Source organism: Gymnoscopelus braueri (genome assembly GCF_963280865.1).
Source record: "Gymnoscopelus braueri genome assembly, chromosome: 11".
NCBI classification, from domain to species: Eukaryota; Metazoa; Chordata; class Actinopteri; order Myctophiformes; family Myctophidae; genus Gymnoscopelus; species Gymnoscopelus braueri.
Genome location: NC_137613.1, coordinates 1,739,322 through 1,764,351, shown reverse-complemented (window position 1 = coordinate 1,764,351; position 25,030 = coordinate 1,739,322). Strand labels below are relative to the sequence as shown.

The following is a 25,030-nucleotide window of genomic DNA, read 5'->3' as shown; positions in this document are numbered from 1 at the left end:
TGTATAACCTTTACGTCAAACATTATCTTCAACCTACACGTGTGCAACCCTGAGAACGATTGTTAGTTCACATCACCAGTATATTCAGGAATGAACGATAGTCATATTTTGCTAAGGCACAGACAGCCAATTTTGAGAATGATGAGATTGTGTTTCCAGTGGTTGTATGCTAGATGGCGCTGTTTGCTAAAAAAACGAGTGACCATTTCATCCTAGGTCACATAGATCCAGGAGATCCATTCAATTCAATTGTATTATTATTTTAAGTGTCAAATCACAACAAGTTGTCTCAAGACACTTTACATGTAGAGCAGAGACCCGACATTGTCCCACCAGTGGTGTAAAGTAACTAAGTACATTTACTCAAGTACTGTACTTTTTCTTTTACAATTTTGAGGTACTTTTACTTTACTAGAGTATTTCCAATTTTCAGTACTTTTACTTCTACTCCACTACATCTCTGAGGCAAATATTGTATTTTTACTCCACTACAATTATTTGAAAACTTTAGTTACTAGTTATTTTTTAGATTTTGATTATTACAAAACATACATTCAAACAACTTCAGCCCTATATACATTTCGGCTATTTGAAAATAGCAGATCTACAAGCTCACAATGTGTAAAGCTTGTAGATATAGTGGTATAGTATAAGAATGTTAAGATAATATACATACATTATAGTGGTATAGTATAATAAGCTATAATAGCTTAGCAACAATTGATACTTATGCTACCATTCTACCATAGGAGTCAATAGTAATCCACCACGCACAAACACGATAGCTAAGCACGTTAATAACACAAATAGGATACCAGGTGAAACATTGCTGCCTACGGAATCTGCAATATTCATTCTACGTTTCCAGAGCGGTTGGAAGAGGAATTTTTAATCCATTTCCCCAAGCTGAAATGTGCACTGAAACTGCAGGATGCATGTGTCTGTTGCCCCCCCCCCACACACACACAATGAAAATGCAAACTTTGAGCAGCCGTAGCTCATGAACTGTTTGACCTACAGCCATGAAACTTCATTACACGCATGTGTCTCCTTATGAGAAACAACATTGCCACTTTTACCTTTGACCTCTGACCTTTAGATCTTGAATTATGTGAATAATTTGAACATTTGAAAAATAAATTAGAACTCCTCCTGGGATTTTTTAACTTTCTACACACACTGTGGACCGATATCTAAAATCCCCATTGGAGAGAGGAAAAACCTGCAATACCACATTGTCCTGATTTGCCTGTGGCGCTATTGCGCCAGTTTGTATGCATGTTATCTCCTGGTTCTGAGTGGAAAAAGTTAAAAAAAAAAAAAAAAAAAGTGATTTTTCTTTTACTATGTTGGAACTGAAAAACGGGAGGGATTGTACCGCTAGTGACGTCACTTTCAGGGCCAAATCAGTTTGGCCTGTTTTGAGACCAATCTACATAAAACCCCAGATTGTGCTGTGAAAGCCTGAGTGCTCAAAATGGGGTATTTTTTGGGATAGAAGAGGGGTAGGGGAGACCAAAAACACACAAAAAAGTAGAAAAAGTTAAAATTCATGGTGTAGTCCCTTTAACATAAGTATAAGTAAATGCATTTGAAATTAAATACAAATGTAACTTTTCAGGATTGTAATTCAAAAATAGCAAAAAAAAATAATCAGGATAACAATTCAAAAATAGCAAAAATAGCAGATCTACAAGCTCAAAAAGCATCGCACTGCGGCGAGAGGCAAACACTAGGGTTTGATATTATTCGGGAAATAGCAATTTTTTATTCCCGGGAATTTTCAGACCTTTTCCCGGGCTTCCCGGGAATTCCTGTTAAAGGGTAAAAGAAAAGTGCCCACTAAAATGCATTTATATGTAGATACTTAAATAGCTAATTTTCCATCGAGGTGCCCACCTATCCTGTATTCCTAGTAAGCATTGACACCTATCTATTTGCTATTAAATATGCAAGAAAATGATCAGATTGATCAGATTCAGTAGAACAAGATGTTCCATACCATATATATCGGGAGATGATTGGGTAGCCACCTGTGTGACACTGGCACTGCTGCTGTGGTGTTCTGTGTTTCTGACGTGACGTTACGGGACATGCTCGCCCCTCGGCGGTATTCACCAGGTATTCCTAAACGTAACCTCAGTAAACTATGCCTAAACCTAACCTTATTCCTAAACGTTACCTCAGTAAAACGGTGCCAACACCTAACTTTATTCCTACACTTAACCTCAGTTAAACTATATTCCTAACCTTATCCTCAGTAAAACAAATACAAGAATACAAGGACCGCTTGTCTCTGAAAGAAATGGGGGTGACGTGTTTTGGGGCAAGTCTTCCGTTTACCCGACAGTGCGCAGCAGCACAGAGCGCCACAGACTGAACATAATGCCAGGAGGTTCAACCTGGGTCCTACGACTCCTACGACAAACTTACTGGCCTTCTCCTTGTGTTATTTTGTTCATTACCGTTACATTCAGTGCGTCCGATATTGGTTCAAAACGGGACGATGGGACCCTGCCCTGGTCGGCAACGAGGCAAGTAAATTGGCTAATTATAATAGTAATTCCTCCGTGCTGTAGATAGGCCTTTCTACTAATTAGTAGTCATTTCTAACAAGAAAAAACAACCTTCAGGATCCCGGGAACCGATTTCAATTCCCGGGACGGTAAATATATCTGGGATTCCCGAATCCCGGGAACCCTGGTATTGAACCCTAGCACACACAATCAGTAAGATGATAAAAACAAAAACATATTTTACATTTTACAGTACTGTTAGGATTATTGTCAACTTGATGTTTATCTCATTTTTTGAAAAACAGATATTAGTCTATTCATGGAGCAAAAGTGTTTTACTGTTGCATGTTGGAACATTGGATGTCTGAGGTCTTTAGAGCAGAGATCCAGACTTCATGAGAGAACTGGAAGATCCAGAGATTGTGATAATGCAGGAAACATGGAGTAGAGGAGAGGAGTCCACTGGCTGTCCCACAGGATACAGAAAGATCATTGTGCCATCTACCAAATGAAAGGGGGTCACTCAGGGCCGAGACTCAGGAGGGATGCTGATCTGGTATAAAACACACCTCATACATTCCATTCAATTAATCAAAAAAAATTAGTTGTTTTTTTTGGCTCAAAATAAAAAATGAAACGATTACAATTGAAGAAAATGTTTATCTATGTGCAGCATATATCCCTCATCCCCCCATCAGAATCCCCTTATTACAATGAAAACAGTTTCACCATACTAGAGGATGAGATCAGTCATGTCCAGGCCCAGGGAAACGTATTGATCTGTGGTGACCTCAATGCCAGGACAGGCACAGAGCCTGACAGCATCTCTAACAATAATAATAAACACCTACCGGACCTCAGCATCCCTCTGCCCTTTATATCAATAATAATAAACACCTACCAGACCTCAGCATCCCTCTGCCCTTTATATCAATAATAATAAACACCTACCAGACCTCAGCATCCCTCTGCCCTTTATATCAATAATAATAAACACCTACCAGACCTAACACCTAATTTGGCACAAAAAAACACATACAACAAACTTGAACTACTCGAATCCATCATTAAAGCTCAGCAAAACACACTAGATTTCCCAATTACAGAAAGAGAATTATTAGACAAAATCCAGATCCTGCAAACTAAAAAGGCTTGTGGTGTAGATTGAATATTAAATGAAATGATTAAACATGCTGACCATAAAGTTCACACTGCCTTGTTGAGATTATTTAACATGGTTCTGAGTTTGGGTTATTTCTGACTTCTGGAACCAATAGGACTAATAACACCCATCTTTAAAAATGGTGACAGATTTGACCCGAATAATTATAGAGGCATTTGTGTCAGCAGCAACCTGGGGAAGATTTTCTGTTCAATCATTAACAACCGATTACAGAACTCAGTAGTCATAGCGTCCTGAGAAAAAGTCAAATTGGATTCCTACCAAAACATCGAACCACCGACCACATTTACACACTTCACACCCTTGTAGAAAAACATGTGAAGATCAAAACAAATCCTAGATTTTGCTTTGTAGATTTTGAAAAAGCATTTGACTCAATTTGGCATGAGGGCCTGCTATTCCAAATTTTAAAAAGTGGTGTGGGGGAAAAAACATATGATACCATTAAAACAATGTACCAAAATAATAAATGTGTAGTAAAAATTGGATCAGCTCTACTGATCAGGGACGTGCAGAAGGAATTTTCGGGGCAGGGGCTTTAATTCCCAAAGGGAACCTCTTGCCGTCGCCCAAAGGGCGACGACAAATTTCTTTTCTGTTTTTTTCGAGGTTTTACCCCTTTTTATTTCCGTTTTTTATTACTTTAATTCGGTTAATTCGGTAAAAATGTTTTTACCGAATTGTAGTTGTGTGGCAAAAAGGAAACGTAGCAGCCGACGGGCGCACAGAACGCATGAATGCATATTTATAGCAGAAAGAGTTTAACACATTTAACTATAGCCGTAGCCTACTCATTCAATTCTGAACAGATTCCTAAAATTTAAAATTCTAAGGGTCTTCTTTCATGTGTATCAGTCATGATTGTTTTGCCATCAAACAATATCAAGCAAAAAGGAAAAATCGGCGGGTCCTTCTTCTCTCCAGTCCATCCCATCGCGCAGCGCACCTCTCCAAATGGAACGTCCTAATGACCTCTCCAAATGGAATGGAATGGTCGTCCCTAAAACACGCTCGCCCCAGGTCTAATCCGGCGGCGGCACGGTCCGCGAAATAAATTGTGCAGTGTGTTTTAGGAAGAGCGTTCCGTTTTTTTGTTATTTTTTTGCTGTGAGAGGGGGAATAAAGAGTCTGAAATGGCAAGTGTGTCGTGAGGCGTGTGAAGAGGTTAAATTGCGTGACTCTCACTCTCAAAGGGTGAGACTTGGCAGCAGGCTCCTGCTTGACAAGTAATAATCTGTCTCAAATTGGTCCGTGTTCATTGAAGATTGTTGTGCCGCGCGTTCAGCTAGGTTTCCATTGTGTATATACTTCGTTTGGCGGGCGGTATCGCGCACCAAAAATAGCCGATCTACAAGCTCACAACGCCTCGCGTTGCGACGCGTTGTGAGCTTGTAAATCGGCTATAATTCTGCGCATGCACTGCACAGGGCTCAATTAAGTAAACTTTACTGTGTGCAGGTGCGGGCCAACGGATGCGCAGGGATTTCTACAGTTTACAGACAGAGGAGACTAGGGGGCATTCTTACAACATTAAAGGCTGCATTCCAGTTCAGGAGAGTAAGACAGGGGGCAATTCTCTTGAATGCTGCCTCAGTGCCTTCGAGTACAGCGTGGAGAAAGGGCTTTTGTTGTTTTTTTCACCATTATAAATGCTGCATCCATAGTTTGGCGAGGGCACTTTTTACCGACAGACATAAAAGGGCAGGGGCTCAAGCCCCCTTTGATGTCTATGTGTGCACGTGCATGCTACTGGTCATGTTCAACCCAGATTTGGCTCAACAAAGGGAATGAACTCGTTCTCATGCTATTCATCAAAAATGTGGAATGCCCTACCAAAAGGAGTAAAGGAGTGTAAAACCCTACTCACTTTCAAAACTGCCCTAAAGAAACACCTTCAGGAGGCTGACATTCCAAACCGGTCTCTGTCAAAGTCTTAACCTAACCAGCCCCCCAAACCTTTTCTTTCTCTTGTACATATTTCTTATGTCTCATACCAGTAACCTGTAAGATGATTGTATGACGTTCTGTATAGTAGGCCTAGTGTGTATATCTGTCTGTCTCTTATGTCATCATGATTTGTGTGCATGGGGATCTCATCTTAAACAAGCTCAGTGCTTAATGAGTCTTCCAGTTTAGTAGACCTTGTATTGTGAATTGTACTTCCATGTAGCCTACTGTTGTTCTCATGTCTTACTACAGTAAATAAAGTACATCAATCAATCAATCAATGGTGGGGGGCTCAGGGGCGCATAGTTTTGTGTACAGCCTTGAGAGACGCAGCGCGCATGCATGAGATACCCGTGCGATTTTTTTGCCCTCAAAACATTAAACGGGTGTCTTTGGCCACATTAAGCCAATATATAGTCAGTTCTGTTCCTAACCAGTGGAGGAAAAAGTACTCACATGTTTTACTTAAGTAAAAGTATCAATACTGCAATGTAGAAATACTGCAACTCCCTTACAAGTAAAAGTCCGGAATTCAAAATGTATTTGAGTAAAGGTACAAAAGTATTGGCATAAAAAAGTACTTAAGTTCTCCTTGTGAGTATACTCACACTTTACATCGGGATGCATTGTAGATAGGCTATTTTCCGAAATGTAAATAGGGCTGAGATCTACAAGCTCACAGAGCTTGTAGATCTGCTATTTTTCAACTTGAAATGGGACATTCTGCATTATGAGTACTTTTACTTTTGATACAAGTCATTTTATACTTTTGTACTTTTACTCAAAGTGGCACGGCGGCCAATTCTGCACATTAAACATTCTGTACTCACCTTAGATGTCTCTACAACGTCCAAACATCTCCTACATTCATCACTTATAGAAGATAACGTCCAAACATCTCCTACATTCATCACTTATAGAAGATAACGTCCAAACATCTCCTACATTCATCATTTATAGAAGATAACGTCCAAACATCTCCTACATTCATCATTTATAGAAGATAACGTCCAAACATCTCCTACATTCATCATTTATAGAAGATAACGTCCAAACATCTCCTACATTCATCATTTATAGAAGATAACGTCCAAACATCTCCTACATTCATCATTTATAGAAGATAACGTCCAAACATCTCCTACATTCATCATTTATAGAAGATAACGTCCAAACATCTCCTACATTCATCATTTATAGTTGATAACAATAACATGTTGTTTTCTGTCTCATCATAAACACACAGGTGTTTTTTCTCCCCAGTGAGTTGTAGTGTTGCCATTTATTGCGTGAGAGCAATAAGCAATCCGGTCTATGAATATTATATGTTTATGAATTGAATACCAAGGACCTCAATGGAAACAACACAGCAAGGACTTTTATTGGACGGATTTTTTAGACAAAGTGTTGTAACTGTACGTGTGCTGTTTCTACATTTCCAGTGGCGCGGGAAGGGGGGGGCTATGGGGGCTGCAGCCCCCCTGGTGTTGGGTAGCAAAAACAAAAAAAAATTGAAAATTAAATAAAATACATATCATTTTTATAGTCTATACACACACATATATATTAAAACAATGTGATATTTAACTTTGGAGAATAAAATATTTGCTGAAAAAGGTGAAAAAAAGGTGGAAAAAATGCGAATTATTTATTTTTTTATCGCGCACAGCGCGCGAAGTCCCCCGCCCAGCCCCAGCCCCCCTTGGAATAAATGACTTCCAGCGCGCCTGTACATTTCTGCCTAATAACATATTCAATCAATCAATATTGTAAGCGCAAATGCATCACTTTTTCATCGATTTTCCTTGTTAAAAAAAACCTGGCAACTCTTTCTCTCTCTCTCTCTGATTCTAGCTCAGTATCAGGACTGGTGGCTGTTTATGAAAGAAAGAAAGAAAGAAAGAAAGAAAGAAAGAAAGAAAGAAAGAAATTATGACATGTGTTCATGTATTTATAAATAAATACAAAATATATATTAAAAAATTAAATATTTTGTTTTTGGGGTGCGAGGGGTGGGGGTGCCTGTGCTCATTTGTGCAACCAGTAGTAGGCGCCAGTGAGGATACAACTGCATGTTGGTTTGTTTACTGTTGAGTGAGAAAACAATGTTGCACATGTAGCCAGACCATGACTGTTTATTGTACATAGAACTGTTTACTGTACATATTTATTGTTTTTCATACCAGTAACCTGTACGCTGATTGTATGACGTTCTGCATAGTAGTGTATATCTGTCTGTCTTCTTAAACGTCATCATGATTTGACTGTTTCCATGTCTTTTCTAAATAAAGTATTCAATCAATCAATGTGAAAAGCAAAGCTCTCTGCTGCCACCTAATGGCATCTTCTGAGAATTCCACCTCTTTCACATGTTTCTGTGCTGCACACACAGCTGACCACACACACACACACACACACACACACACACACACACACACAGCTGACCACACACACACACACACACACACACACACACACACACACACACACACACACACACACACACACACACACACACACACACACACACACACACACACACACACACACACACTTGTATTTTAAAATAAATATATATTTTTATTACTTTGCCAGGACAGTTCATGGTAAAGTTAAACAGTATATGAACATAAAAAGCATCGTTAATAATAATGTACAAACAGAGACGATATTTAAAATGGAGAGAGCGAGAGAAAACAGATCAAAGCTCCTGTGAGGAGGACTTCCAACCCAGGCCAGCAGGGGGGGCTGAAGGGCCAACCCCCCACCCTCATATCCAGTAAGACAAAGTTAAAGATCCCATAGTAACACAACAACTATACAACACTGCGTATGATTGGTGGAGAGCTTCTCTGATAACGGAACACTGCGTATGATTGGTGGAGAGCTTCTCTGATAACGGAACACTGCGTACGATTGGTGGAGAGCTTCTCTGATAACGGATGGAAAAAAACTGTAATATGCCCCGCCCTCCCCTCGGTGGTGGTGGAAAGTACAAGAACATAATACTCAAGTAGTAAGTTTGAGGTACTTTAACTTTACTTGAGTATTTAAAAATAATATTTTATAAATCTACTCCAGTGCATGTCAGAGGAAAATATTGTACTTTTTACTCCTCTAATTTTTTAAAAATGTACTTTTAGTCACTTAGATTATTATTACAAAACATAATTTAACTAATTAAGCCCTATTTCATACTGAGCGGTGAGAGCATGTCGTTTCTGAAAGAGTTTTTTTGTTGTACTTTTGCGTTGGTACAGTATATTTTGATGCCAATACTTTTTTGCGCTTTTACTGAAGTCTTTCACTTTGCACCGGAGTATTCTTTATGATGTGGTATTGCTACTTTTACTCGAGTTAAACAAATGTAAAGATAAAAAAAAGGTGGAGTACTTCTTCCACCAGCGCCCGTCGGGAACGAGAGAGGACAGCAGAGCTCTGTCGAATGATCGATGCTGAGGTTCACGTTCTGTGTCCGCTACGCCTGTCTGTCTGTCCGCCTGTCTGTCTGTCTGTGGCCGCTACCGCCTGTCTGTCCGCCACGTAGCTGTCAATTGATTGGGTTTGATTGATTGGCGACAGCTAGCGTGGCGTTGTAGCTACAGGAGAGAAGAGGGGTGGCGTGGAGCAGAGAGGGGAGGAGGGGGGAGGCGAGGGGAGGAGGGGGGAGGCGAAGGGAGGAGGGGGGAGGCGAGGGGGCTCTGTTGTTTGTTTGACATGAGAACAGGGAACAGAACATAATCAAGACTCCACTGACTCCATCCATCCGTCCGTTGTCTCGCTGTTCTCTCCTCTCTCCTGGCGGCTGCTTGTCGTGTGGACTCGTGTGGCGGCTTCCACAAATAACACCCTTCCAAAAAAGATTCTAGCTGCTGTTGAGGTGTGTGTGTGTGTGGGGGGGAGGGGGGGTATCAGGGATGAGATCCCAGTCGGAGAGAGGCTTCCTTCCCGAGGCATCTCTACAGAGCTGCCATGTCGGTATGCCGTACCGCCAACACAAACACCACACACCCTTATTGTCACTGCAGTGCAGAGCGTACAGAGAGCAGAATAGAGTACAGTTACGTCGGTACGACATTCAACAGGAAAGAAAAGAAAAAGTAGAATTCAGCATTGTGAGTTATTTCTTCCTTAAAGGACATTGATGCCATAGAGAGTCCCTGGTGTGCGTCTGGGTGTCGGACCCGGACGGACGGCGGGGATGAGGGCAGGTTGTGGACATTCTTCGGCGGTGAAAGTTTTTTTTTTTCTTATTTTTTTTCTTCTCTTTTTCAGCTTAAAAACCAAAACATTGCGGTGGTCTCCGCGTCTGCATGGCCAGACAACAGAGAGCACAAAACAAACAGAGCATTGTACAGAGAGATGCAATGTGTTCGCTTTTTAAAGAAAGTGTTCCATAGCACTGCATGTCATTCCTATAATAACTTGACATTATTCACATTCAGACATTGTATAAAATAACAAAACAAAAACAAGATTTCCCTTATATGATATGTGTGTTTGTTTTTTCAGGCAGGCTTAACCACTTAAGCCCTCATTGTTATTTATCTTTCTACATTATTTGAAAATAAGCTGATCTACAAGCTCACACAAGCTCACACTCACGTTGTGGATCGGCTATTTTCTACATAATCTCTGTCACGCCCCAGAGAGGGAGGCTAAGAGTTCAAGTGGTTAAGATGGAGATGGTTGTTGGGAGGCGAGGTTTGTTGTGCTGAGACCCAAAGACCCAAAGACCCAGAGACCCAGAGACCCAAAGACCCAGAGACCCAAAGACCCAGAGACCCAAAGACCCAAAGACCCAGAGACCCATAGACCCCTGGACTTCCCTTGTGGATGGAACTGGACCTTCACTGTTGGTTCTTTTAGACTTGAACCGTCAAACGTATTTCACAGGTTCTGGATGTGTTTCCATTACGCTACGGCTGGGTTTCACATGAGGTTCTCAGGATGAACTTGAAGCTGATCTGAATGAATGCGGAACGTCTGGCCAATCACAGCAGGCGAACTAAGTTTGAGTATAGCTGCAACCTCTCGGAGGCAACAATTTAGTTCCGCCTCAACCAGAACCTCTGAATGACATCGTATCATAGTCTGGACCCACAGCCGAACCCAACACATGTCGGGTGGGACTGTGTTAATGTATATGCATTGGGCTTTAGTGATGGAGAGGAGCCATGTTCTGTAGGAACTCTGCTCCGTATCCAATTACTGTTCCTCGTTAACACGGTTCACCACTGACTCTGTGCCCACACACACACACATGTCACCGACCGTACGAAGTTCTCCCTAAGTGCTAGTCTGTCAGAACTATATGAATATGTGCCATTATTACAGAGTAAAAGTCCATGATATCTGAGTGAAAGCAGATTTCCTTCCAACCACAAGGGATGACACCACCAACACCATGGTGCTGAGGGCTTCAGCAGGGAGGTGTAGCTGATGGAGTCGACTCTCTATTACAAAGGACCACTTCACCCATTTTCAACCTTATCTTCATGTAACTGGTCCTCACTAAAGCTCTTTATAATATGAGACACAGAGTGAGGAGAACAGACATGGTGTAACCTTATAGTGAGCCTTAGTGAGGACCAGTTATATGAAGATAAGGTTGAAAGTTAAAGGGACATTTTGGACCAAGTTTTCTTACCTTTTCTATGATGTTATGATATCCTAGGATGAATGGTACAGTAGAACATTTTCATAACTCCATCCCGGGTCCACCACAGCTAAAAACGTGCGCCAAAGGGCCTTGCGCTAGAGCGCATATTTTGATAGTTTTTTATTTATTTATATCTTTTAGATCATCAGTTCATAGTGACAGAACACTATGCAACATGATGGCTTGAATGCGCCCCACCGGAAGTCTCGCTAGAAATCTCGTCTATCAAAATATGCGATCTAGCGCAAGGCAGAGTCGCGCACGGGTCCAATTTTGAGAACCCGCCCCGCCCCGCCCGTCAATACTCAGATCCGTAGACCGACCCGTCACCCGTGATTATTTCAAAATACAAACCAGACCCGCCCCGCCCGTCAAATGAACGACCCGTTGTCCGCCCGTTTACCCGTGATGACATGCAGAGTAAAATGTAAATCCTATTGAAAAGTGTGTTGAAAAAGATAGCAGCCTTCAACAACAGCGCTACATTCAGTGGTCAGGTTCGTACAGAAATCAAGTGAAGACGGAGGAGCGAGCTTAAGCCACGCGCGCGAACGAGCATCTACGCAGCACACATGTGTCGTTGTGTACGTCGTCAGATGGTTTTAATTTGAAGGTTTAACAGGATGTTCAATGTGTTTTTGTGAGTTAAGATAACTGACCAGCGTGCTCCATGCTGTTGTGCTGTGTTAAGTTACACAAGTGACGTTGTTTGGGCGGAAACAGTGCTCTCTGATTCTCACAATAAAATGATACCCGCCCGCGATTAGTTCAGTACCGCCCGTCCCCGTGATCTTATCGAAGTAAAATTTTCACCCGTCAAACGCGGGCACCCGTCGGGTATCCGCGGTACCCGGCCCGTTGCAGGACTCTGGCGCAAGGCCTATTGGCCGCGTTTTTAGCTGTGGCAGACCCGGGATGGAGTTATGACATTTTTCTACTGTAACATTCATCCTAAGGTATCAGTGGTCCTTTAATGTTATCTTGTGCGCAGATTGCAGTTTAAATCCAAGTCTAATCATGCATCCAATTTAAGAAGTATAGCATCTACCCCCCCCCCCCCCCCCCCGCCCTCCCCACCCCCTGAGATCAAAGAGCTACCGTTAAAAAATGAAAAGCAGGGCGTTGCTTTTCTTTTTTTTTTCTTCTTTTTTTTACTGCACAACTCAGTGGTGAAAGGTTGGTGAATCTCCTTCTGCATGGTTGTAGCTTAACGGCACGCGGCCAGGCTGATAGCTTCAGTCTGTCTGGATCCCTCCGTGGATCTAGTCTGGATCCTGTCGATTCAGGGATCCTGCCATGTGCTTTTAGACAGTCTTTATCCCCACAAAGACAAGCGGTCGTCATGAGTTCTGTCTTTAAAGTTAGTGGAAGTCATGAGTTACGTCTTTAAAGGTAGTGGAAGTCATGAGTTACGTCTTTAAAGGTAGTGGAAGTGACCCTTGTTTTTGGTTAAAAGGTTCAAGCTCTATATTCCGTAATAATTGAGTGTCAAGCTCTTTCATTTCAGGTTGGTTGCCAGTTTCAGCCAATCAGGAGAGGGTATCCATTCATCAGCTTCAACGTTATAGTCATGAGTTCTTTCTCCTGATTGGATAAAATTGGTTTCGCGAACTGAAAAAATAAACATATTGTGACGAATAAAGAGCTGGAGAGACATGGAGACACATGATACTCAACAAAACCCTCTAGTAATGATTACTGTGGGAATATAGAGCTATTTAACGCTTATTTCAACAACAACAAAGTATCACGTACTGCACCTTTAAGGATTGCAATGCTCCCACCGTTTCAAAACAAGACACTTATGTTTATGTAGATCAGTGGTCCTCAACCTCTTCTGGATGCAGGGCCCCACCCACCTGACCACTTAACTAAAGCGGTCACCTGACCACTTAACTAAAGCGGCCACCTGACCACTTAACTAAAGCGGTCACCTGACCACTTAACTAAAGCGGTCACCTGACCACTTAACTAAAGCGGTCACCTGACCACTTAACTAAAGTGGTCAGGTGGGCTGCGGGCATTTTCAGACTATGTTCATTTTACTGATCAATCAATCAATCAATCAATCAATCAATCAATCAATCGTTATTTTGGGGACCCCCCCCCCTCCCCGGCCCCACAGGTTGAGAACCCCTGACGTCGTTAAAGGAACTGGAGGTGTGTTTGTAGGTCTCTGGTTATGAGGCGTCGGCCCCGCCGCGGAGGCGGAGCCTAGATGTGTGCGTATCGTTGAGCCCAGCGGTCCTCAAAGTTTTTTTATTTTATTTCAGGGACCCCCCCCAGTTTGATATGCATGAGGCCACGAGGCCCCCCCGCCCCCCCCCCCACAATCTCTGGTACCCCACAATCTACACTATAAAATCCTAACTCTGAGGGTGTGCAAATGGCACCATTTGTACACTCTCAGAGTTACAGACCTGTATCGGGTCCATTTGGATCCTAAACAATCAATCATTTAGCTGGGGGGAGGGGGGGGGACTTTGAGAACCACAGGTTGTTGCATGTAGCCTATAGTACAGTATATACGCTGTCAGCCACAGATACACTGATCACTGATTGACAATGTTTGTTTGTTTGTTTGTTTGTTTGTTTGTTTGTTTGTTTGCAGGGGATCAGGGGACTCGTTAAGGTCTTAACGAGGATACATAGAATGTGGTCATCATCGCTGTGACATGGTACCGTCAATTGGTACCAAATCACCTGCGAGTCCCTTAGCCTATGGGACCAGACCAATCTGCCAGTGCAAAAAAAAAAAAAAATTGCCCTCTGCTCCCGAAGTCTGGGGTAACCAATCAGGGCCCATGTATTAAAATATGGGAGACTGTAATTGGTAGTTGGTTGTGTAGGTCTAACCAATTGCGTCCAGAGACATTTCTTTTGATCCCGCCCCTTTGGGAAAAGCTACGAGTCCCCGTCCCTCGAAAGCCTCTAATTCAGCCAGATTTAGCAGAGTTGTGCGTTTTTGTCTATTAAGTGGTACCGTTAGCTACAGATGTACAGGAACACATTCAATCGGAACATTCAGTCTGCCAGCTGTGTGTATCGGTGGCTTCAGCTCAGATTCATAACGCCATCATCGCACCACGGCGTCGCTCGCCCACAACAACACATCCGTTCTTGTCGGTAAGCGACGGCGACGTCGCGCTACAAGCCCCTCCCCCCCCAGTTTGAGGAAAACGGTCAAAACCTTCTTGCCAGGAGTCCAGGCTCATCGGCTCCGTTCAGCCGCTCACATCGTTCTTTTTGTTTCACTTCGCTTGTCGGTCTAACCGTCGTCTTCCCACGGGAAAGGGGCGGGGTCTCGCGCCGAGGATTCTTATTGGTTTGTGGGGGCGAATCGGGAGTCTTCCGATGTAAAGTTCAACCCACTTCCCTTCTTCTTACTGTGATTGGTTGAGCAGAATCAGAGCACTATCCAATCAGCAATGACGTGCCTACGTTAACATGAAACGGTAAGGAAACGGAGAGAGTTGTGGAGACGGCCAGACTGAGAAGACGAGTGAAAACAAAACACAAAAGAGCGAATCAGTCTGGATTCCAGGCTAAACAGATCTTTCGTAACCGTAGTTTTTTAGGGGGGGAACGAGCAGCCTTTGCATTCTGTTGACGTCCGAATGGAGAGACGCATTCATTCACGCAGATAGATACATGAACAGAACAAGAGTTACAAAAAAAAACAGACTTTTTCTTCTTAAATACAGGAACATATATAAAATATTAGACTTCCATAATGTCTATTATGTAATAACATTCTAGAGAATAACTGTTTGTTTGTTTTTTGAGGAACTTTACAATCAGTCCCCACGACTTTTTAAACCTCGACGATGCTTCGTAAAGATAATATTTTTAAGACAATGAAAAAAAGCACCACAAAATTCATCATCATAGAAACGAGAGAGAATTCTAACCATACAATGGTTATGTACAATGTATGCAGACGACATGAGAGATGGGGAGAGAGAGAGAGAGAGAGAGAGAGAGAGAGAGAGAGAGAAAGAAAGAGAGCATTAAAACATTTTTTTTTTTTTTTACCAAACTCCCGTCATGCAGATTTAAAGAACGTTACGTAACGTTACTGTACACAGGAGACCTGAGGAGAATCATCTCTGTGTTACCGGTGGTCTGGGGGGGGGGGGGGGGGGTAGAGGTGGGGGTGGTCTTAAAGGCACAGTATGTGTCTTTGCCCCGTGTTTACATATCAAAACAATATATACATTTTGTACCAATCATTTCCCTCTATACCGGCAGTCAGAGGTGTGGACTTGGACTCGAGTCACACATGTGACTTTAGACTTACTTGATCTAATAAAAAATTTAAAATAACCTGGACTCGACTTGGACTTCAATGACTTGATGCCTCTCTTGACTTCAGACTTTAAGTCACTTCACACATCGGGTGCCAAACACGGTCTGAACCGTGTTTTCACAGAGTAGCGCTTTGTGAAACCGTGTTTTCGGTCTGAACCGTGTTTTCAGTCTTTTTTCTTTTTTTTTTCCCCACACAGGAGGGGCTGGAGCAGCTCTGGAATCACCCGTGGTGATTCTGAGAAGGAAAGGACAGATGGATCACCGTGTCAAAAAACATGGCTCCCATCCGCTTCCGTTCTATCTCCTTCTCTAAAACCCATATAACTCCGAAACTTTTTACGCTGAGGAAAAGTACTAATTTTGTATGCATGATCGCTCCGCCATTGTTACTCACGTGAGAGATGTTATCGTTCCAGGCGTTAGCCAGGACCATCGTGCAAAATGTACGCATCCTTTTTTTCATATGGATTTCTCGTCTTGGAGTCTACAGCTTAAACAGCGCCGCGCAGCTTAACGGTGAGATTTCTGGCACCGAACATAATCTGTTATTATAAAATTCTGGCACCCAATGTGTTAATACCTTCCAATAAGCTTAGGACTTGTTTGGGACTCAAAACAAAACGTTTAGGACTTGGAATTGCCCGTCTTGACTTGGGCTTTGACTCGAGACTCGAGAGGGAAGACTTGAGACTTACTTGTACTTGCAAAACAATGACTTTGTCCCTACCTCTTCACCAGCAATTATCAGCCACTACAGTAGTGTGGTTGGTGGTGTTTACCTATAGAAACACACTACAGTAGTGTGGTTGGTGGTGTTTACCTATAGAAACACACTACAGTAGTGTGGTTGGTGGTGTTTACCTATAGAAACACACTACAGTAGTGTGGTTGGTGGTGTTTACCTATAGAAACACACTACAGTAGTGTGGTTGGTGGTGTTTACCTATAGAAACACACTAGCGTGGTGGTGGTGGTGTTAGAAACACATTGTCCTCTCGCTGTATTTAGGTGTTTTCACCGTTCGTTTTGGTAGACGTCCAAAAAAGCCAGACACATGAAAGAGCGAAAAGGGTTTTCTACCAATGGGCTCGACTCAGGAGCTTGCGCACAGGGTTGCGCACGGGGGTGACATTACTACGCATGCCAGACGACGCACAGAAGGGCTGTAAAGGGAGCATGCGCTGGGTGAGCAACTCCATACAAGTGAATGGGAGGGGATTTCCGGCGCTCTCTCTATTATTTTTTAACTCTACGGTATAGAGGGAAATGTATGTATAGTTTTGTTATGTAAACACAGGTCAAACTTACATGGTATGCCTTCAATAACCGCCCCACCGTAACCACACCCACACCACAGCGTAACCACACCCACACCACAGCGGATAAGAGCTTCATAAGGAGGTTTATACACAAAGCACTGGTCCTTAGAGGCCTCTGTGTTGTCCTGTTTCTTTTCTTTTTTCAAGGGGGGGGGGGCGTCCGATTTATAGGACTAGAGAGAAGATTTATAGGACTAGAGAGAAGATTTATAGGACTAGAGAGAAGGGAAAACAACGTAATTCTAAATTCCAGGTGTTTGGGGTGGGGTCAGGTGGGGAGGGGGAGTATAACGTCTAGGAACAAGCAAAGGCGAGGCGGGGGGGGGGGGGGTTAGGTTCGAGGAGGGGGGAGGGGCTAGGGCGGGGTTGGGTCCAACTCGCCTGGCGGCCGACCCTGTCCATTTAGTTTTCTTTTTTTTTTGTGCAAAGGAATGTCAGGGCAAAGTCTGGGAGCCCCCCCCCCCCCCCGCCGGTAGTAGCAGTGGTTCTCAAACTATTTTTTTAATCTCAAGGAGCCCCCTCCCCCCCCATAACTCTGAGGGTCCCCCGGGCGACCCCCCCCCCCCGCTTTTGAGAACAACCGCCCCCCTGTAGGCCATATCAGGGCTCCTCGCCACTCGGGGGCGTGGCCGATGCGCCTCCCCGCCCCTCGTTGTCCGAGGAGGAGGACTCGGGGGTCTCGGGACGACGAGCGTTGCTGCTGCTGCTTTCCTCCTCCTCCTCCTCCTCCTTCTCCTCCTTATTGGGGGCGGGGCTGTCCCCCCCCTCCTCCTCCTTGCTGCTGCTGGGGGCGGGGCTGTCCCCCCCCTTGGCTAAAGCCTTCTTGCCGCCGCCGCCCCCCCCAGAGCCCTGCCCTCCATCCTGGCCCTCTGAAGCCTTCTTGCCCCCCCCAGAGCCCTGCCCTCCATCCTGGCCCTCTGAAGCCTTCTTGCCCCCCCCAGAGCCCTGCCCTCCATCCTGGCCCTCTGAGTTCTCCAGCATCTCCTGGATGAGGGGGGGCATGGAGCCAGGGATCTCCATCTTCAGGCTGATGACTCGCTCCGCACCTGGAGGGAGAAACGGTGGGAGAGGACGAGTCAAGATGGGGGGGGGGGGGGAGTGAGTGTGGAAATATAGTGGTCCTCTCCATCATCAAAGTTGCATCACCCCGATCTACTTCATGCTCAAGCGCTTCCCAGCTGAGATGGGCTGCATGGCCACGTCTGCTCCGTGCCAGACATGGCACGGAGTAAAAATATGTTTTTACTTATTTATTTTTTACCGAATGGGTTCCCGGATAAGGATCCAGAGACATGGGAGGCCGATGCACAACACCGCTCTAACTGGCGCATCGCCGTCAAGCAGCCAGTGTTGTTTTCGTCAACGATGACGAAGACGATATGATTTCGTCAACGCCCCTTTTGTTTCATGACGGAGACGTAACGTTGACGTGCTGAACATAGCTCTTTGATGACTCAAATATGACGAGACGAATTTGTGTTTTCGTCGACGAGACGAAATGTTTATTGGGTGGGACGTTCAAAATGCATGAAGAGATCAAAATATTATAGCGATATTATTTCAATGGGGGAATAGTGGCCAATCACAGGGAGGGTTCTAGGATGCATTGCAACATCCGGCGGTTATTGGTTTCTTTTCCTTTTTTTGGGAGGGGGGGCTCTGTGATTGGCTGGGATACCGGCCTCTTCTGGGCAGTGTTGCCATGTTCTTTTATTATAAGTTTCCACCAAGAACTTGATTTGAAAATAGCAGATCTACAAGCTCACAACGTGTCGCTCTTGATGCAACACGTTGTGAGCTTGTAGATCTGCTATTTTGAAATAACCGATGTATACAGTAGGTTTAAGTACTAAGTTGTAAGTGCTCATGTGGCCCATAATCGCTTCTTTTGGGCTGGTTTTCCTAGACCTGGTTGCTTGTTTCTTTCACAGAATCTGGCAACACTGATAGATACCGGCTTCACGTGTAGTTGTTGTTGTTGTTATGAACGTGAAGACGCGAGTTGCCTAGCTGCCTTAAGTTATGATAGTGGGCATGTTATTAGGTTTTAATGGGTTAGGTGGTCTGAAAAGAAGGGTAACAACCCTCCACTTCGACGCACCCCCACTTCGACGCACCCCCACTTCGACGCACCCCCACATCGACGCATCTCTATTTAGACGATCCGTGATTCCGAAATGGATTTTTGAAGTCCGAAACCCCTCCAATTCGAAATGCGTAAAACCGTGCGTAATATGCAGCCGTGATGCTCCAATGGTCCATTTTGAAACTGTGCGTAATAGCCCCGCCCGCCCTGCACGGAGTCCATGAGAGAGAGAGAGAGAGAGAGAGAGAGAGAGAGAGAGAGAGAGAAGAGAGAGAGAGAGAGAGAGAGAGAGAGAGAGAGAGAGAGAGACGGCCCGGGGTCAGTAGTATAGGCTTAATAGCCTGCTTATGAATCTACAATTGAATGATCAACGGGCTTCGCCCCATGCAGAATGAAATGACTGAGCAAACGTCTGTGTGTGTGTGTGTGTGTGTGTGTGTGTGTGTGTGTGTGTGTGTGTGTGTGTGTGTGTGTGTGTGTGTGTGTGTGTGTGTGTGTGTGTGTGTGTGTGTGTGTGTGTGCGCGCACGCGCGCGTGTCTGTGAGGACGGCCGCGAATGGCTAGATAAACTTTCCATGTCGGGAAACAGACAATGCTTATTTATTTTTTATTTCAGGTTTTTGTTGAGGATATAGGCTATCTACTGTCTGTAGCCAAGCTCTCACTCACCCTCGACAAACCTCCATTAATACAAAAGTCAACAAACAACTTAAATCCCCTTTCATCCACCTCCTTTGAAGGCCACTGCAGTGGCTGTAGTTTTCGACTGTTTCAACGGAACATTATGAATCTCTCTCTCTCTCTCTCTCTCTCTCTCTCTCTCTCTCTCTCTCTCTCTCTCTCTCTCTCTCTCTCTCTCTCTCTCTCTCTCTCTCTCTCTCTCTCTCTCTCTCTCTCTCTCTCTCTCCTCTCTCTCTCTCTCTCTCTCTCTCTCTCTCTCTCTCTCTCTCCTCTCTCTCTCTCTCTCTCTCTCGCTTTCTCTGTCTTAATTTGTTTCCCTATTTTGTTATCTGCAATGCGTTTTATTTTTTCATCTTTATTTGCAAACCTATTCTGTGAAGCACAACGTGCTGTATACATATTACATAAACCTATATTTGCTATATAAAAAACATTTGAAGAATAAATAAAAAATACTATTAAACATTGTGACCATTATCATTTTGTATACTTTGTGAAGTCGGACTATGATAGACCTATAGGTCACGCGCTTATGGGTGATCTATTTAGCCAGGCCTAGGCATATTTGTGGAATAACTGCATGCCACAATCACTGGAGATAGGCACGAACAGGAATATCTATCAATGAGTGCATTAAACCCGATTTTCTTTTTCACTGCTGAGTTGTGGATTCGTTTTTGTCAGATTATTTCATGGACTATGGATTCTGAATCTATGAACTTGTGGAGTGGAGACGTATGGATACATGCGTGTAGCCTACAGTAAGTAGTAGCCTACAATAATGAGCGTCACGGAGACGTCACTTAAAATACAAAACTGGTCATTGATCTAGGTAGGTATGTAGATAGATAGATAGATAGGTAGGTAGGGCTGTCTGATAGTATAATATATAGGCCTAGTTCCTATAATAGCTGAATCAAATCATTCACTGTCTGTATAATAATAATAATAATAATAATAATAATAATAATAATAATAATAATAATAATAATAATAATAATAATAATAATAATAAATAAATAAAAATAAAGACAGCTGGAATTGAACTCAAGATGTGATTCAATAAGTTATGACACCGAGGGGTCGTTATACAAGCACACATCATTAAGAGTTATTATTATGGGGGGGGGGGGGGGGGTGGTGTTCAACTTTCAGTATTTATTTCTACTCCACTACATCTCAGAGGCAAATATTATACTTTTTACTCCACTACAATTATTTGAAAACTTTAGTTACTAGTTACTTTATAGATTTTGATTATTATTACAAAATATATATTAAACACTTCAGCCCTTTTTGGCCATTTGAAAAGATCAGGTCTACAAGCTCAAAATGGTTGGCTTTGCAACGTATTGTGAGCTTGAAGATCTGTTATTTTTCAAAAGATAAATCCATTCAATATCTGGTACCCCCAGCCCTCCCTTACTGTTAAATATGGAATCAGGGGTTGGGTGTGTAGCCTACTCACTCAGGCCAAACCATTCTCTCACACTGCACGGTTCAGTTTTGATGTTCATACAGTAGCCTACTGTCCATACCCTTTTCGGTATATGCGTTTGTACTCTGATTTGCTCATTGGTTATTGTAAAAATTGGGATTCAGAACACGCGCGCGCGCACACACACACACACACACACACACACACACACACACACACACACACACACACACACACACACACACACACACACACACACACACACACACACACACACACACACACACACACACACACACACACACACACACACACACAAACACACACACACACACACGGGGGAGAGGGAGAGAGAGAGTCAACAAGAGTCTCTCTTTGTTTACTCATAATCGCAGAGATTGCATTGATCAGTCATATTTATTTTCCAGCGTCACATAACATAAGCATTATGAACAAAGAGGCTGTGGTCTTAAGACACGCTTCCCCTTCTCACTGTCATCCACTCTATCAACCATTAACAGTCAGCTGGCTGGTGTAATGATCGTTAGCCCCCCGCTGGGAAAATAAACACGTTTGATGGCCCACTCACTCGTGGACTTCAAAGCAGGTGGATGAAAGACATTTAAGTTGTCTTTTGTATGAATGGAAGGTTTGTCGAGGGTGAGTGGAGAGAGAGAGAGAGAGAGAGAGAGAGAGAGAGAGAGAGAGAGAGAGAGAGAGAGAGAGAGAGAGAGAGAGAGAGAGAGAGAGCACCATATATAAAAACACTATATAAAAAAGAACGAGCGAGTTGATATTTCAAGATTATGTTTGGAGTGGAATGAGGAGATTGCTGCAGAAGATAGCCTATATCCTCACATGGAAAGTTTATCAAGCCATCACCATCATTCGCAGCCGACCTCACAGACACGCGCGCGCGCGCGCGCGCAAACACACACACACACACACACACACACACACACACACACACACACACACACACACACACACACACACACACACACACACACACACACACACACACACACACACACACACACACACACACACACACACACACACACACACACACACACACACACACACACACACACACACACACACACACAGACGTGCGCTCAGTCATTTCATTCTGCATGGGGCAAAGCCCGTTGATGGTGATTGTAGATTAATAAGCAGGCTACTATTACTATCATGACTCATACAGCAAATTTAAATAGACAGAAGCTATAGAGCGAAAACGTCGCGCTTTGATGCGTTGTGAGCTTGTAGATCAGCTATTTTTGGGCAGCAAAGTGAAGGAGAAATTACAGAGTTATACAACGCATGATGCGCGCTGATCCGAAAGTTACATTTCAACATAATATCATTTGATTGAGTATTAATCAATCATAATTAATACACAGAAGTAACATAGACACTTCAGAGATGAGTTCTATAGGTTAAAACTGAATCTCTCCAAATGCTTGCACTTGGACACACACTAAATAAAGTAGTGCAATTGCTTCGTGAAAGGACATACATGCAAGACAGATGAAATAATAAACTTTTATTTGATTAAATAAAAGGAGGATTAATGAATAATTAATGCACGGTAACTTTGATGTTGGTTGGGGTAATCGATGACTATAGCAACATGTCATCCCGACCTATTTACCAAGTTAATTCATTCAGGAAATATTAGTATATTAATATTTAGAGAATACATAATTTTATTGACATTAAAATACAATAAATATAGCTGCTGTCGATTCGTCTATAGTCTCATTGGGACTCAGGGACCAAATAATAATAATATATAATAATAATAATAATAATAATAATAATAATAATTAATATTAATAATAATGATAATAATGATAATAATGATAATAATAATAATAATAATAATAATAATAATAATAATAATAATAATGTTAATACAAATATATTATTAATATTAGAAATGGCAGATCTTTTTATAATCGAAATGGAGGTGTGTTGGTTGATCTAAATAGCGGTGTCTGGCTGTCGAGTGGCGGGGTTTAAAAAAAAAAAGATAAACCCCCCCACTCCGAACAATGGAAGTCAATGATCGAAGTACCGGTGCGTCGAAATAGCGATGTGTAACCGAAAAGAAGAATGGATATATTATGGACATACATACTACTTTACAATCCATCTGAAAGGAAACCTAATGCACCTAACGGGAGAGGGAGATAAGAGACACCAGAAGGCGTGCTACGCAACTATTTTTGCAACGGTAAGCTAACGGCAGTCCATTTACTGACATAATAAGTCGATGTTACTCGACAATTGGCCCGTGGTAATGTTTTTCCTACTTCCTAAAAGTTTTCCATAACATCTGACGCTAGCTTCAGGCTAAAGGCTGGCGTGCTTAAGCCAGTGGTTCTCAACTGTTTCATGTCAAGGACCCCCAAATTGACACTTATTAGCCCTTAGGACCCCCATTTGAAAAGATATGCCACGGACCCCCTCATAAGAGATGATTTTTACAGCTCTAGCAGTCAATTCTCAACCTTTTTAATTGAAGGACCCCCAGTTTGGCATGCATAAGGCTACGGACCCCTATTTTATGGCATTTCTATCTCTGGGACCCCCCAATTCATATTGTAAAATCAATGTTCATTTAACTCTGAGAGTGTACAAATGGAACCAAATGAACCCGTTAGGGTCCATTTGGTTCCATTTGTACACTCTCAGAGTTACAGACCCATAAGGGTCCATTTGGTTCCTAACTATCCATCATTTAGCTGGGGACCCCCTGGAACTCCCTCAAGGACCCCTGGGGGTCCCCGGACCCCACTTTGAGAACCAATGGCTTAAGCTAACTTGGATTGTTTAGCCTTGTATCAAGGCTATGGAGTGTTATGAGTAAAACATGCAGGCTTTTTTGGCTGGACAGGGGCAAGTGGAAGCAAGTGAAAAGGGGGTACGTCAGTGACGTAGGGGTTCAATGGTTGTTTGCATCGTGCCTATGACTGTGACGTGACGAGTAAATCCTTGGAACTCAACAGTACAGTAACTTAATATACCTAGTTCTTACATACACTATGTACAGTACAGTATATGTACATTCTAATTTTTTCCATTGCAGAAAGAGGGTACCATGTGGTTATTAAGCTATTAAGACGTTTTTTCTTTCAACTGCATGAGTTTAAGTGCCAGTTTAGTGCTACCATAATGTACACAACTGTCAGAAATACAACATTTTTAGTAGGAATACATTTGCCTCCTGTGTGAATTGTGCATATGAATAGGAGGGGCAGGTGTACGCTACTGTATTTTAACATCAGTCATAATGGTGGTACTTGGAGAGACACATATTTTCTGGGTGGTACTGGTAAAAAAAAAAAGGTTGATAATGAGAACCTGATCTAGGCTATTCTATTTTCCGAACATGCAGTATTTTGTGTGAATTACAGTATGTGTTGTAAACACACGTTGTATCCTATTGTGTTATCCCCTAAAAATGGGATATATTTTATGATAATACTGTTAGCAGTCATATCTTAAATACAATATGTATATTGACCTAATTAAATTAGTTTAAATACATTATTTTATTTTATTTGTTTGACTAAAACCAATGACTAAAACTAGACTAAAACCATTTTGAGTTTTCGTCGACTAAAACTAGACTAAAACCTTTTGAGTTTTCGTCGACTAAACTAGACTTAAACCTTTTGAGTTTTCGTCGACTAAAACTAGACTAGTTGACCAACCATCACCTGTCCTCACCTAGCCCCGCCCCCAACCATCACCTGTCCTCACCTAGTCCTGCCCCAAACCGTCACATGTCCTCAACTAGCCCCACCCCCCAACCATCACCTGTCCTCACCTAGCCCCGCCCACACCATCACCTGCCTTCATCTCAGCGTTAATTA

General features: G+C 42.9%; 1 protein-coding gene across 1 annotated transcript in view; it reads right to left on the bottom strand.

The window, feature by feature from the left end:
* Positions 1 to 14,280: 14,280 nt before the first annotated feature.
* Positions 14,281 to 25,030, bottom strand: part of LOC308094782 (retinoic acid receptor beta-like) — a gene marked incomplete at both ends in the record, with an annotated part of 162,902 nt that continues 152,152 nt past the window's right edge. Inside the window, 3 exon segments of the mRNA XM_080441609.1 lie at positions 14,281 to 14,297; positions 16,928 to 17,008; positions 17,694 to 17,984. Of these exon segments, the coding sequence (XP_080297735.1) occupies positions 14,281 to 14,297; positions 16,928 to 17,008; positions 17,694 to 17,984 (389 nt within the window).